Source organism: Lepisosteus platostomus, chromosome 2, assembly GCF_059453375.1.
Source record: "Lepisosteus platostomus isolate fLepPlt1 chromosome 2, fLepPlt1.hap1, whole genome shotgun sequence".
In the NCBI taxonomy this organism is placed as follows: domain Eukaryota; kingdom Metazoa; phylum Chordata; class Actinopteri; order Semionotiformes; family Lepisosteidae; genus Lepisosteus; species Lepisosteus platostomus.
Window position 1 is genome coordinate 12378910 of NC_142612.1, and position 16472 is coordinate 12395381.

Genomic DNA, 16472 nt, shown 5'->3' on the forward strand with positions numbered 1-16472 from the left:
GATGTTAATTTTTACAGCACTGTCTTTCAAATATTCTGTTACAATAAGGCCACCTGCAGTATCCACTGTATCCGAACAGTGTTTGAAATGCTTGCTGTGATTAAATTAGCTTCAATACATAACAGATTGAAATATTTATTCTTTACCTTAAGGTCTTCAAGCCAGCTATAACTACCCTGATAAAACTATTGTTAGAATGAGCTGTGATAGTGAGTGAAATGAATGTTCAAGACATTTGACAATGTCTTTACAAATAACACTAAGAAAAAACAACATAATACATTTACCTTATACATTATACTTTATACATTATCAGAAAAAGGAAAAGAAAACCATTCTGAGGCAATGAACTGGAGCAGATTAAGAAGAAATAAAAGAACATGTTAGAAAGCAAACAATGGCTCATTTGATTAAAAAGGAAGGCATACTCTCCAGAATTTCTAAGAATGTACTTGTACAGTATATTGTTGAGGATTGACAGCAATTATATTACCGTCCTGATTAAACTTTAAAGCTGTCTGTTGTAACTCTGCGTGTTTTAATTACGCAAATGCAGGTAGTAGTGAAGAATTCAAGGTGAAAGGTAGCAAATAAATACCTAGCCTGATTTTTATTTCCTGGTAAAGATAAAGCCAAAGGTGTATGAAAACTCATTTCACACTTATGTTCTAAAAGGGGCAGTAAGGGCACATTGTCTCAGACTAGTACTACAGCTGCAAAAGCGAACTTTATACATTTCTTAAGTTCATCCAGGCATCTTCAGTACAATTCATGTCTATTTATAAAAATAATAACTGAAAGCATTATAAATAGTGCTCTGTTCCTCATTATATAATGCCAGGCTGTTTTTCAGGGTCGTGGCTTAAGTAAAAACCATCAGTAAACAACAACACATTCACACTGTAAACCTTAGCACCACCCAGTGGTGAGCAAGATGACAAAGTCTAGTACCAGATTTCACATGAGCTGTGGCATGTTTCACTTGTGGTGTTTTAGGGCAGCAATCCTGTAGCAAGAATAGAGCAGTATTAATGTATACTCCATGCGTACTGTAGCTAAAGGTAAAACTGAAATGAACCTCACTTTGAAAGACATCTTCTGCCATACAACATTCTCTGTTTATGGTAGTTCAGGTGGGTAGCTGCGTCAGCATGCGTAGGCTGCAAAGGAACAAGTAATAGGTTTATTCCATGCTGAAAAAAAGAAGAAAGAGAACACAACGTTTCGGCCGTGGAGCCTTCTTCAGGTGTGGACACCTGAAGAAGGCTCCACGGCCGAAACGTTGTGTTCTCTTTCTTCTTTTTTTCAGCATGGAATAAACCTATTACTTGATTCTCTGTTTATTTTTGCTAAAAATAAGATTTTTTTTAATTGAGGAGAGAGATGTTTAAGGAGAAGGGAGAAATAATACATTTACCAAAATGAAAACTCTACAGATATAGATATTAAGGCAGGGTTTAAAAATAATTAAACTCTACAACACAACTTGAAGATGGAAACTTCACATCCACTAATTAGACAAATCTCTGTTTTTTCATAGTCCAGTAAGTTGCGCTTTCAAAGTTAGAAATACTGTACAGACAAGCCGCTGGATGAGATTCCAGATATGTACCAACTGGAACAGTGAAACAGTGGGCAAAAAACAGAGAACAGGGTCAGCAGATGCACAGATTAAATAAGTGACCTGTTACCTCAAATATAATAAGAGCATAAACTCCAGCTAGGATGACTCCTGCGATTACAACTTGAGTCTCCACACTGGCATAGAGGGACTGAAGGCTCATCGACAATGGAACAACCTGAGTGTCCTGCAGAAGTGCCTGGATGCTTATAGAGATGGGGCCACTGCAGAGACAAGCAAAAGAAAATAATGAACAGAGGTCTCTGTTGTCAATTTTGCTGCATTTTCCTGCTCTCACACAATACACACTGTACAGTCTGTCAGGTAAGACTTTAAACACTACACAGAGCTTTTTCACTTAGTGTTTTCACATGCAGTATCTGTAAATAACAAAACAAAAACAGTTATTCCAGCTATAAAATTGCTCCTGGGCTTTTACAAAATTCTTCCATTAACACCTGCACCATTAATGTGTTTCCATGTTTTTTATGATTTGGTTTATCTCATTGAAGAGAAAGTCTGAATGAAAATAGAAGGGTAAATAAAGGAATTTCATCCTGAAATATGAGATCCCCAGAACAAAGATGACCTTCTCAACTATTATTAAGGACTGATATACAATATCCTTCATAGACACTGTGGAAAGCTCTGTTGAATATTTAATGAAAAAATACAGTATGTATCAGCCCACTGTTCATTGTTTAGCTACAATTATATATATATATTTGTTGTCAAGTGCAATATAAAACCTACCTGTTGATTACCTCAAAGGTCCTAGTTTTCAGTATCTGATCATTTCTTTGGGAATTTACTGGTATGGTCCAGTTGTAAAGTACCTGCACACAAAAGAACAAAACTAGCTTCTCTTTTTTGTGTGTGTTTTTTCTGTACCTTTCTCACTTTTTGTGTACGGTATGTTGTATATGTTATTACTGCATGTTATTTCTAATTAAGGTCTGTTTGCTTTATCTACTGTAGGTACAGCTTCAAGAACCAAGCACATCTTGAGCTTCACATGGGAATTGTAACAAGATGCTACCAAGAAGAAAACCAAACCAAGACAAGACATTCTGAGCAGCTCTGAAAAACTGTAAATCTTTCTCATGTGAAGTTTACTAAGAGGTTTTTTAAACAAACTAACTTTTTGCTTTAGAAGTAGGATTAATGTGTGTCTTATATTACATATCAGATTTACATTAGAATACAATTCAGAACCAATAATGAATCATTATTTTCTCAAACTGGAAAACCTTTCTTTTTCATTTACCTTTACAATACATTTCTAGCAGATATGCCATTCTGGGTACTATGTAAATTACATAACACAACAGTCAATCTACTGGTCTCATTCACTCCATTTCTTGATAATTCAGCGAAGTCTTGGCTCAGTTTTAAAGAGTTTTATCTAAAACGGTATAACTTCCTCTTCCTCTTTTAATCTGTATAAATTTTCATTTTCACTTTTTACAAGTCAGAAGTGACCAACTGAATCCTAAAAACAAGCAGCAGAGATGATGTACGCAAGTGACAGTAATCCAATCGATAGGGAAATCAATGGTTTTGTCACCAGAACCAGTAATGAGGAGTGGTCTGGCAGCATAATATATTACAAGAAAATGATCATGAAAATTGATCTCTGGCCAGCCCGGGGAAAAGAAGGGTAGAGACTGAAGGGATCAATGCCATAGGTCATCAGAACCTGCTGGGGGCGTCTCCTCCTCGACCCAGCTTCTTCATTCTGCTCCACCTGGACAACAACGTACTCCTCCGTTGTCTCACCAGCCATATTATCAATGAAGGGTCCTGCCACTTGGACTTTTAAAAGGGCATTGTCTCTGAACTCTGTAAGATTCATAGCTGGAACCAATCTGTTAAAGACAGTAACCTTGGAAGTGAAGGCAAACTGTAAAATACATCACATTTTATAAAGGAACTATTCAGCTCATTGCGGCATTGTGTAAGTAAAAAAAGTACACATTTAACAAAGTTATACTACTGTGCGTATTTTCATTCTGTAACTCAAAAGATTCCATAGTGCCGCCTAAAAATGTGAGCACTGTGTTGAAATTGCAATTTCCCGTATACTCCCCTGCACCCTGTTAAATGAAATGCTGTACAGAGAGAAGAGGATAGAATTGATTCAAATAACAGTAATTGGACAACAGCAATAATATCCTATGTTAACCTTTGGTCAAATACTTTAAAAATATGGCACAGCTTGTCATTTTTATGCCAATGACATTCAAATTGACCTCACAAATTGGTTGGTAAATTGCGACCAATAGAAGACAGAACTGTCTTCGGATGTGTGTGCATCAGATTAAATTTTCCTCTGCCTTTTTTTAAAATAAGAAATCATTTTTGTATTTGTAACATCTATAAGTTATTTTTCCACAGCACCTAGAGATACAAGGAATAAAATGCCACTTTACAAATAATATCCGATTGATCTGATACATGAAGGCCTCCCTGTCTGTTACAAAAATGCAATAATTAGTTATTGTCGGACATTAGAACTGAACAGAGTCTGGTAATGTGTTCAGCAAGCTTTTTTCCCACCAAAATCACAAAATTCAGGGCTGTTGTCTTCTTCACCACGACTACAAAATAATCTTAAATTATAAAAAAATATTTGTTTCTACATTATGACTGAGATCATGTCAAAATATAATGTGTCCTAAAATTTCAGCTTGTTTTTCAAAGGAACACCACAACATTTGTCTGTATTGACTAGTGTAATACAAAGGGTCTGCACAGTGTACCTGCAAAAGAAAATTATTTATGTCAATTTCAATAATTCGTGTACAAGAAGCAGTTGTAACATAATGAAGGATATTATCAATCAGTACACTATGGTGCTTTTTTAGAACCATTTGTATCCAGAATAACAACCACAGTAGTAAAGTGTTGATTTTAAACTATTCTTTTTATCTTAATTGATGAATGATACATTTTAAAAGTTAAAAGCAGTTAAGCAGGTTTTTACTGATGGTTACCAAATTTCATGTCTGGTCGTTGATTTGCTATAAGGTGTAATTATTCTAAAATCAACCACTTTCACACAAAGATTAAGCAACTAATTGTGTGACACATTTAAGTTCATTTTGTGCACATTAACTAACTTGGGTTTATTTAGCAAAGGGCATGTATACTGTAGTTGTGCAATCTATATACTGTGTTGTATTTTGATGCATTTCTTGCTGACATTTAACATCTTTCACTCATGAAAATGTTCAGGCTGAGTGTATTAGATTTTGATTAAAAATATTCACTTGTTTGTAAAATGTGTTCTGTATACTTCATTTGTAATTAAGCAAAATGCACTGTAACTAAGCAAGGTGACAGATAATTCATTCACTGAATTGTGTTGACGTACAAGTACTTTAGTACTTTATCCAATTCATTAGATGACATTTGCACTAACAGACAAAGCTTTTCCAACTGTTCTCTAATTTCTTACTAAACAAGACTTAACAGTGCCCTTCTCTGAGTCAGGAAAGGGTACCATATGTGCTTACTGTTTCCATTTACATTTGGGAATACAGGATTAGCTCTGGGAAAATCCATTTTTCCCTTTGAAGTTTGCTTCCCATGGTGAAGCATATGCAGAAGGTGAAATATATTCTTATTCTCAAATTTAGTATAAGAGAGACTGCTAGAGAATGCTAGACGGTCAGAGCCAACTGTCAAAGTAGAAACTGTGTATAGGTGGGCCTACACTACAGTACACTGTTTTACAGTTGAGTTCCTCATTCCTTTAACTTTGAAATTTGAAACTTCTACTTATAACTGCATTGTTTTGTATAACAATCAAACACTGTAACAAAATACAAATGACTTTCCATGTCTGGGCTGCTACCTCTTGCAGATGGTCAGAGCCATTACCCATTTTGAACACCTCAATTAGAAAAGTAGACAGCCTTTTCAAGGAATGAATATTAATGAGTCCTCCTCAGAGATCTTGTTAAGTGATAATCATTTGAATGCTGACCTTGCCTCACCTGTAGTGCTTTCTGCCTCTGAGGGCTGTGATGAACAAATTACATCCAACACATGCTCTGGGGCTTCAGGTAATCATTGCAAATTACGATCCCGGTCATTTCGTTAATGCTGAAATGCCAGTCTCTGGTGGGTAGGTGTGCTCTAGGGAGCAGAGGATATAAGTTTTGCTCTCCCCCAACTAGGAAGCAATAGCATATTGAAGAACAGAATAAGAAGTGGTTCAATTGCTTGATATGACGTGACATTAGTATAAGTTTTATGGGACAGTTCTCTGTGTTTGCCTTCACACCAACTCTTGACCACACATATCAAGTACGGTATGAGGCCCAGTGGGAAGAGAAGGGTCACTGAAGTCACAAATTTGGGCAGCATCCGGCACCTACCCATAATGGCCTCATACAGCTTCCATCCCTTGAATTTCCATCAGCTTATACAGTATGCAGACCAGTTCATTCTAATGAGTCTGCTTAAATCTCTGTCCTTGATTTAGACACGTAAAGGCTGCGTTTCCTTTGAACCTTGGCAAGGCAGAAATTTGAATTTACTATACAGTATGTGCATGTTTGTGATGTTATTGAAAACATCAGTTTTTATCAGTTTTATCCCTGGAACATTCAAAATGCTTCTCTTTCCCAAAACATAATTATTGTATAAATATACAGTACAATGACCATTCAGAACATTTACTTTGGAACTTACTGACCAGAGCAAGGACACACTTGCAAACATTTGATAGCCTTGTCTTTCAAATGTAAACATCCATTAATCCAATATTCCCCTGGCCTGACTCGGCCTACTAGGTTTCTAGAGGACATAATAAAATATTATATTCACCATATAGTATCAATTTTCTCAAAGCAAAGACACCTGCATGCATAATAAGGAATCTGGATATTATCATTATCATATAGGCATTGTACTACGTTAACCCTGTTGTTTGATAAGGCTTTGGATGGTTCAATATTTACTTGTACGAAGCAAATTTAGTAAAATAACAGTAGAAACTAGAGAATGACCAATTATAAGGCAACTAGAAGACAAAAGTGATTTAACAGTTTTGATGAGAAATGTCTTCAGTGGATACAGTATACAGCACAGGTCTGAGGACAATGCAAGAGAATTCTAGCAAAAGGCAGTATTTAGGTTTGTAAAATACATGGGCAGGGTGGGTCTGTGCCAATGTCAAGACTTTAAATCAGACAGGGGATTTGGTGAAACACGCTCTCTCACCAAAAGAATATTTAGCGCAATTACTTAAAACAAAAGTGAAAATATTTTTAACATAGGTCAAATTCACAGGATGTGATGACACCCATGGAATAGATATGTGTGGGGTTGTTCACTGAGTATTTTTAGTGTGCTGACATGTACAGTAACTTAACCTGCTTGGCTAAGCTAACAAAGGCTAACCAAGCCATACTGTTCCCGGTGGTGAAGATGAGGTGGAGGAGGAGGGATGACAAAACGCAACAAAGAGGAATTAGAATTTGATATGTATAACTTACAAGAAAGTACGACAGGAATCATTATGATTGAAACGGTTGAGATTAAAGTTGTAGTCATCCCTTCTGAACAGACAGGAATATTTATATAGAATACTTGCAACATACAGTACAAAAACCAGCATAATATTATTCTTTGGGGTTTGGTTAAAATGAAAGAGAAAACCTGCCATGAAGAATCACTGAATTTCATTCTTTACACATGTATCCAACTACATTAACTTCTTCATTTTCTGTTAGGTTTTGTGAGAAGATTTTACTAAATCTCAGACATATTGTTACCTTATAAAGATTTCTTCTTCTTGTTTTTCCTAACATTCCAGAAAGCCTCTATATGAGCCTGGGACAAATAACAGCTGGGGATTTACAAGTAGAAGACACTAATATAATTTGAATGTGTAATGTTACGTTATCTTACTATCCATTTCTACCAAACTACAATGGCTTCGAAATACTGTAGTGAGATTGAAATGCCGGAAAGCTACTCATTGTTTCTCGTTCCAATCTGCTAAGTAAACAAAATGGAAATTTTAAATGAACATATAATTTTAAATGAAGTGACTTATTCCTTATGCTGGCAAATGTAATACCAAGAACCGCTGTCCAAAAAAGGCAAGTAAATCAGCAGACACTGGAAAACTCCATCCATCAGACAAGTGTTGCAGCCGGCTGAGTCTGCAATAGTATATTTAAACTGTCAGTCTTATCAGGCTTTATCAGACCATCAGCGAAACACACACCAGTCCACAAAAAGCATAAACAAGGAAAAAAAAACTGACACCTCTGAAATAATCAGAAACAAAGGATACAAAAGCGTTCATCAGATGAAACAGCTATCATTTGCCAGGGGCTTTCACGATCAGGGTACATGCTGAAAAGTAGCTGAAATGAGGACAAAAAGGACACCCCTGTAAAAGCAATGTTAAATTAACTGTATACCTTTGTAATAGGAATAATGATTCATTCTTATTCTTTCTTATTATTTATTAACTTTTCTGGACATCCCAAACTCCGCAGAAATGTGAAACACCCTGCCAAATTAGAAAATGTCCTATATCCCAAACAAAAATCCTAAGTACATATGTACAAGACTGAGACTCTTGCCCTTTGTTACTGCACTAACTCATTCAGCATAGAGTCCTGTACCCTCAAATAATAACAGTCTAAGAACTGTAAATATGACAAAAGCAAGATATTGTACTGTCTTGTGCCCACATTGTATTAATAATTGTACACAGATATGACATTCAGTATTCTGAACAGAACAAGCAAAATGAATATATCCAGAGTAAAACAGGCAGGCGGTTATACTGTCCTAAATGTCCAAAACATTGCAAACCATACTTACTGAACAGATGATAACGATGGCAAAAATAGTGGATATTTTGCAAATGCTTAAGCAATACCTGGAAGAGAAATTATACTTATTTGAGCTAATTTAAGAAGATGCTCTTTATTACACTAGGAATATGGAGCTTTTCTTCAATGTTTGTGAAACAATTACTGTAGCAAAGTGTGCATCATGTTTACTTCAGTAAAAAACTGCATATTGTTTGTGATAATGTTATTGTGAAGAATTTTGTTTCCCCTATCAAATATATTTTTGAAAGATATGTGATCAAAATAGTTTTAATGTATAATAGAATTCGTGATGTAAGAATTATGATGTTTTCCTAGTTTTTTAAGGCTACATTATGTATATAATAAAATACTTCAAACCAATCCACAATACTGAGAGACTGATAATACGAAGATCATTCTATCTCCAGGTATTGTGTGTTAAGCTTGAACCCAAGAGATAAATTGCTCCAAAGCAAGTGCTATCAACATGTAGATTTCAACTACTGTGACAAAACTGTAGCAAATTGAGTTTGTAACAGAAGTTTGGTGAAAAGTTAGGTCTTAATCTTGTCTACTTTTTTATTTTGTTTTAAACAAGAGCAAATTGTAAATACTGACCTGGAAAACATCACAATGATTTACCAAAAATAAATAAATAAATAAATAAATAAATAAATAAATAAATAAATAAATAAATATCTAGAAAAGATTTGCTAAAACAAATCTTTCTATCCCAACCTACAATTATTTTCCAGGTCACGTCCAGGTACAGCAAGCACTTACGCCATGTGCAAACTGGCAACAAAGAAAACCAATATGTATTTTTTTCCTTTTCAAGCTCAAGATCTTACAAATCAGTTATATGTATACACTGCGGCCGAATAATGAATGTACAGTACAGGCTAAAAAACTAAATCTAGATTGAGGAGTATTACCACAAAGCTCTTGGTACTGTACTTGCAACACACTTGAGCAATTTAGGCCTATCCTGTGTACCTTGGTATCCAGCCAAAAATATTTAAATCTCTTTAAAATAAGATGCCCCACTTTATATACCCAATTAGAGCTACACAATTATGTTCAGGGATTACTGTATTTCTGATACAGACCCTCAAGCTCTTGTTTTTAAAACCCATTTATTTATTTTCTGTTCCACTTTTCCAGGCACAGCAAAACCTAGGCTGACATGTATTACAGACACCTTGCTGCAGCAAGCAAGACAAAAGAGTCCCATATTTCAGCAATACCTCAGCAGACAGGCACATAAACAGTCGCTGACAGGTCTGCCAGAGCAATAGTTGTGCTCTGCACACACACCACCCCATCTCTGTTTCTTAACTAGTGATCTTCTGTTCAATTGTTTCAGCCCAGACATGTTTCTTTCACTACATTGATTAGCCCTCAGATGAGTGGGTTATTCACAACACTAATTTTTAAGGGCTCCATAGGATTGCTCTTCAATTATTCCTGGCAAAAACTTGGCTGGATATAGACGTTGAGATATTTTTTTTAAATATAACAATATACAGTATAAAGTACATATTGCAGGGGTAATATCTGTCTGTAAAGATGGTGAACTTTTTACTAAACCATTCTAACTATTTGAATAATTCACCTTTGTTGCATTTTTTCAACCTAATTTTCAGTTACCAGCATTGTAACCATGTATTTTATTAACATTTAAAATGTACACCCTAGGTTTATTCATTTTTTTCTTTATTGTAGGAGGACACTACAGTAGTTTAATTAAAAATAACACCTTCTGTGGCACAAAGACTACTGTTAGCATGGAGTAAGGGTGTTGATTTGGAATTTACTGTAGGTTCATACTGAAGAGTGCTACCTACTGTATAGTGCCATCAAACTGGGCCATCAACAACCCTTTGTAACAGCAACCTAGTTTGCCTTGAATATTTCTTATCCTTGTAGTACTGTCTAGGGCCAGCCTTGCTTAGCTTCTGAGAGCTAAAGAGATCAGGCTACAAGGTGGTAACCCTGTTGCCAAATATGATAAGTATACTTATTCTACAGTAGGCCTCAGAAAATTGATAAAAAAAGGCTTTATCTTTTGCCTACTATTTTATTATATTTATTTTAAGTATAATTTTATGCACTAAGAAGTAAAGATTATTTATGTGATGTTAGAATTGGTTGAGTTGGATGTCCAACTATTTAAGTACTGGCATCAAAAATTGATCCAAAATGTTGGTTAAATACCAATTTATTGTACCTAGTCAAAGGTGTGTGTCTTATATAGGACAAATTAATCCCTGAATGGATTCCCTTACAACCTATAGGCTGGATGTGTCTCTCCATCACACCAGGGCAACAGCACAATCTGGTTCAATTCTTTTCAGTTGCTCCATAGAAAAAATAATTTTCTTTATTGGAAAAATCTCAACACTTTCTTCCCATATTTAAAAAATGTAATGGATTGATTTAATTAAAGGATCTGTTTAGTATCTGGGGACTAAAGTACAAATCCCTGGCTCAATTTACAGCTCACATTCTGTTACCACAGACATCTAGAACAAAAGTATGCTATTCAACTTTTGTAGATGAAGAAAGTAAGATTACCTTAAACTGTTGGACAGAGTGAAGTTTAAATTAAGGTTATCCAGTGGATCAGATTTCTCAGTGGAAGTAGATCTTGAAAGACTTGTAACTTCACTTCCAAGATGACACCTTTTTTCCAGCTCTGCAGAACTGCTTTCCCAAGATTCATCTCCATTTGTGAAAGTGGGGTCATGAAGTGCCATATAAGTAATACTGTGGAGTAAAAACAGAACAAGTACTGTAGGTACCACTTAATAGACTGAAAAGATTTTTTTAAAGTGAAAATTATGTTTCTAGATGATGTCAATGTTGATTACATGAAAGAAGCATTCATTGGTTAAATTTAGTAAAATGACATGGTAAGTAGGTTAGGTCCCCTTTTCAGGCCATAAAGGCCCATGGGGAAAAGGGGCAAGGGCCACCAGTTTTCTCAACCATCCGACACTGGAGATGGAAGTGATGTGGTCAGCATCATGCTCCAGCTGGCCTATTACCCCGGAAGGATTAACCCCCCAGTACTCATTTGGAAAGCAGGCTGAGTGGACCTGGGAGCCTTCTGGAAGGAATTGGAGCAAGATAAATCACTTGCCCCTACCTGGGATTGAAACCAGGACCTTCCGGTCAGGAGCTAGATCCACAAGCACAGATTGTTCACTACAGAATCAACCAGTCCAAGCTCTGTTAATTTAAATAAATGAATACTCAGCTGTTCTTTAGTCTCAATCCAAGTCAAAGCATGCCATAACACCAAGTTAACTTCCATCATTCAATCATATATTATTGATATTGAGTATTAAAGAGTAGTCTACAGAGTTTTCTTACTGAACAATGGAAACCAAATACAAAACACTTCTGCTGTGACAAAAACATGGAGTAACAAGTAACAAGTCCTGTGTAATGGTTAAAACTCACAGTGTATTCATGAAATGATCCTATCCATACAGTAGATTAATATTTAATAAAAATCCCTGGAACATCAGTATGTTGGTCATATTAGCTATTGCTCTGTTTGCTGTATACAATCACAGAGATGCCTGTACAGTCTGCTAACCTATAATAAGGAAGCACAAAATTAAATTGAAATCTGACCCTAAAGAAAGAAACTGGTGCATCCTAACAAGCACATTGTTAATACCCATGCAGAGAACTCACTGTTTTTTAATCCTATTTTTTTAAATATGATAAACTTTCAATATTAGAAATGGCAAAGGATGACAGGCTCTATAATTTCTGAACCTCAATCAGAAACATTATGGTAATTTAAGGATACATTTGGGTTATCTGTTTTATTTCTAAAGCTATAAAAAGGATACAGAGTAGCATGACAGAAAGGACAAAAGAAAATAATTATATAATTGTTTTTATAAATAATAGACAGGCTGTTCTTTCAGACAGGTGTACGTCAAGACCATGAAATGCAAGATAAATATTGACGAAGAACTGAAGATACAGAAATAGATTACTGTCATATCAAAGGTTTACAGAGAAGACTGAGTACTTTTATTTTTCAAGGCATTTGATTTCAGCTGACAGATATTATAATCAATTGTAGCTCAAATAAAGATATCTCATGAAAATTGTATGAGAGTGGTATCAGGTGCTATCGTAGAAGTATTAAAGCATATCAAGAAATTGTGATTAATGGGGAGGCAATGCAAATGTCTGAGTGAAGACATAAAACCCAGAAATAAAAAGCATGAGAGGGAAAAAAACAACAGAGAGCTGTTAACTATTACATGTTTCTTTAGTCAGTAAAAAACTTCATATGAATATCATCACATGTACTGTATTTGGGTTTGTACAGTAAGTAAAGCCACTTTTTAAATGTGATGAAAACACAATAATATTTAAATCAGCATTAGGCATATTTTACATAAGTTTCAGTAAGTCATGTTTATCTGGGTGATCAAAATAAGTTTCCACAACAGATACAGTTCTTCCGGTACATGGTTTGGTCCTACAGTTCTCCTTTAACCATGTCTTTGACCCGACTGTTGTTTCCTGATTAATTTTACCACGGGCAGATGACAAATAGCTGTTAATTCCAGATTGACTGTCCAAAGCAAAAGTTTATCCTCACAGAGTTTATATAATCTCTAACATTTTAAGAAGAAAATATTTTGTTTGAAGAGCTATGAATTGACAAATTAATCACGAGCCAATTTCAAATCGCCACATTTTTTCGCAGAAGCATATTTAAAAAAGTGACAATGCACAGACTTCTTCAAATCAGGATGTAAAGATGACTTACCTATTGATTACATTTTACAAGAAAGTAGATGAAACTGTAGTTCTGGTTTTTACTGACTCCAAGACAAAACAAAAAATGTGAATTGTAAAACTGTATAAAAATGAAAATGGATTATTCTGATAATCTGTGCACATTTAATTTGGGTGTATTCTTGTTTGAAGTGTTTAATATTTCATAAACCTGAAGACTTTTTGACTAACTAGTCCTCTACAAATACAGTAGCACAATTGTTCAAGATTATAATGGAGATAAAGTCTGACATATAATATTTTCATATATAATTGACATATAATCATGGTTAGTTCTGTAAATGTTTCTCTGTTCTGTCCTTACTATTTTGAAAGCTACTTCACCCGCATCAGATGTGAAATAAAAATCTATTGAAAAAATGCAGCATTTAAATCTGCAACCTTGTGATTCTATGGAAATAATCTATGTCTAAAATATAGTATAAAAAATGCAGCTCAGTGCTGTCAAGTTATTTCTAAATGGCTAAAGAAAAAGTAGAAGTTCACTGTGAAGAACACCTTTGTTTTAACCTTTTATGAGCGAATTAATGATTTATCTGGATGTTCTAAATGACATATGGTCATACATTTCCTTTCATGAATGTTAAACCTACTAACTACAACTTTCACTCTTCTCATGATTTCAAGAACTGTAGTAGACAAGGGTTTCTTAAGGTCAACACTCTCAGGAAAACCACTTATGCATTTTGGAGTGGGAAGTGATAAATTGTGCTGAGCAGTATAACATTTAATAGCTTTCTGAGCAGAAAGCTGAAATAGAAGCAGACTATAATAGCAAGTCATGGGGAGGTTTTATTGAAGAGTTAATTGCTTTCATTCTTAAAACTGCACTGGCATGGAGTCTGTGATTCGTAACCTCCAATATTCCTAATATTCTACATCTAGAAATGAACAATGATGAAAGGGGAAATAGGTTATTTATGTTTCTAATTTCAGATCATTTCTCACATTGCAAGAAGGATTGCACATGACTAGAACAGTGTGGTGACACAGCAGGGTGATACTTTAGATTAAAGTTATCAAATGCCTTTGGGAAGTATAAATCAGTACTGTCACTGCATGAGAGAAGAATCTGGGCTTAAAGATCAAGGAAAGGACTTCTGTTTAACCTAAGGTTTCCAATTTTATTCCCTGGCTGTGACAATAACTTGCATAACAGGGTTCACCCTTATCCTCCAATAAGAGAAATAAAAAGGAGGTTCAGGTTAAGTACTGTAACTCTGTTAATGCAGTACATATCTCCTAAGTCATTGGCTTAGGAGAAAAGAACTAAAAGACTAGTAATCCACACGTTTTGGTTCAAAGATCTTCAGAAGAATTGTAGAGCAAGTAACTAAATCTTACATCCTTTTTTCTGCTTGCAGCTGTTTTTAAGATCTAAATATACAGTATTTTAACATCCAGATTCCAAATCTTGATAAAACAGTGAATGCATGAGATTGTTAAAATATCCAGAGTCTTCCCTAAGATTCCACAAAACCCACAGAAATGTGACCTGCATAAACCTACTGTACATTTTAGGCTGAAATGGTTTCTCGGTTTGCTTGACAAGCTTAGAATTAACTTTACCTGGGGTAACCACTATTCAATCTGAAGAGAATCCAAAACTGAAACATACCCTTCATCTTCAGAAGACATTTTCAGCAATGGAGATTTCTCATTGTAACCACTTCTCTTGGTCTTGCCTTTCAGGAATTTAATTACACTGAAGTTATTGCTAGAAAAGAGAGAAAAATGAATTTATGAAGTTAATAAAAAGCAATGACTGAGCTCTGCCACCTCATAAAGAAAACATGTAGATGAAGTAGTTTCATTTTTAAACATACTGATAAGCCTGCTTTTGTTATTCATTTCTTTGTTTTTTAATTGTGTTCATCATAGCTTCAAAAGAAAAGCTGCTCCTGCCAATTTCAAAAGCCTTGGTAACAATAGAGAATGTGTTGAAGATACCTGCTTAGTTCTTGCATGCAGCAGAAACCACACTTTTCAAAACTCCTCACATTGTCATGTCACTATGAATGAGTTGCCCTGCCCTATTTTTCCATTTGTCTTCTACGGAAGTAATTTCCAGTTCTAAACTTTCAAGTCTTCCTTCAGTGAAAGAATGTTTCATAAGCTTTCTTTACAGCACTAAAAACAAAGAACGTCACCAAACATTCTTTTTAAATAATTATCCCAATTCAAGATGCTACAATAAAGAAAAAGGGATGCCTTCACTTCTCACATAGAAATACAGTATTTCTTAAGTGGGCCCCATCTTCATAGCTGTCAGCTGTCATGCTAATCATCTTAAACCTGTCAAAGTGAAAATGCAGCTCTCTATCTGTGTCACCTTCATACCTTTCTCTTTTTAAGTTTTTCTGAGTTTTATGGTTTCTTTTTAGCCAACAACAATTAAAACTTCCTTTTTTTTCCCACGAACCCAACTACTTTGAAGTGAACAAAGGGAGTGTCTTACTAAGAACATTCTGCCCCATGATCCAGTTTTTTCTTGAGGTATTTCAAGCTGCAGCTCATTTTAGATACAGCACAGTTCTATACGTTCTGGGTTACACCAAGGGTTTTGAGCAGCTGGTGTCCTTGGCTCACCACAGCTCTCAAACAGTTCATTAAAACAGCTATAAAAAGTATTCCTGTTTCAGAGTCACGTACATTTACAAAGGTTCACAGAAGCAGCTTTTATCTGGACATTTAAGCATCTATTAAGAAGTTCTTTATCCAGCACAGTCGCATTATAGATGCAATAGATTGTTTGCCCTGTGCAAGTGCTGGCATTCTGATTCAGAATTCGACCGCTTTGGTTCTGTGTCCTCTCCTCTGACAGCAATGTGTCTCAGGATACTTCCACCTTTACCATATGTGTGGGTGGCAAGTGTTGAGCTGTGAATTGAAAAGAAATTAATTTCTGCCATTGTATTGTACCATACCGTATCTCTGTTCAAAGTCTAGTCTGGACCTAAAGCACATGAGATATGACCTAGGTGCACAAGAAGCCTGTACCCTTTGATTCCAGATCTCTTATGAAATAAATATTTTATACTGTATATGCTTTGGGCAATGAGTGTGCTAACTGTAGTAAATGAAATGTACTGTTCTATCTTTCAGGAGCTGGGTGGATAGCCAGAAATTGACTGACAAACATCACTGCATTCTATAGCTTATGCAGATCA

At 35.3% G+C, this 16472-nt stretch overlaps 1 protein-coding gene across 4 annotated transcripts in view; it reads right to left on the bottom strand.

Annotated features, from left to right (window-relative positions):
• The window catches only part of oca2 (oculocutaneous albinism II), a 124557-nt gene that overhangs the window by 85004 nt on the left and 23081 nt on the right, over window positions 1–16472 (bottom strand). For 3 of the 4 annotated variants that reach the window (XM_088598337.1, XM_088598321.1, XM_088598328.1), the window contains exons 3-9: window positions 14921–15019; window positions 11044–11235; window positions 8474–8531; window positions 7935–8007; window positions 3321–3478; window positions 2375–2457; window positions 1692–1845 (exon numbers count right to left, since the gene is read on the bottom strand). In XM_088598337.1, the coding sequence (XP_088454463.1) occupies window positions 1692–1845; window positions 2375–2457; window positions 3321–3478; window positions 7935–8007; window positions 8474–8531; window positions 11044–11235; window positions 14921–15019 (817 nt within the window). The remainder of the gene's footprint in view (window positions 1–1691; window positions 1846–2374; window positions 2458–3320; window positions 3479–7934; window positions 8008–8473; window positions 8532–11043; window positions 11236–14920; window positions 15020–16472) is intronic. The other variant, XM_088598346.1, reaches the window with a different exon arrangement.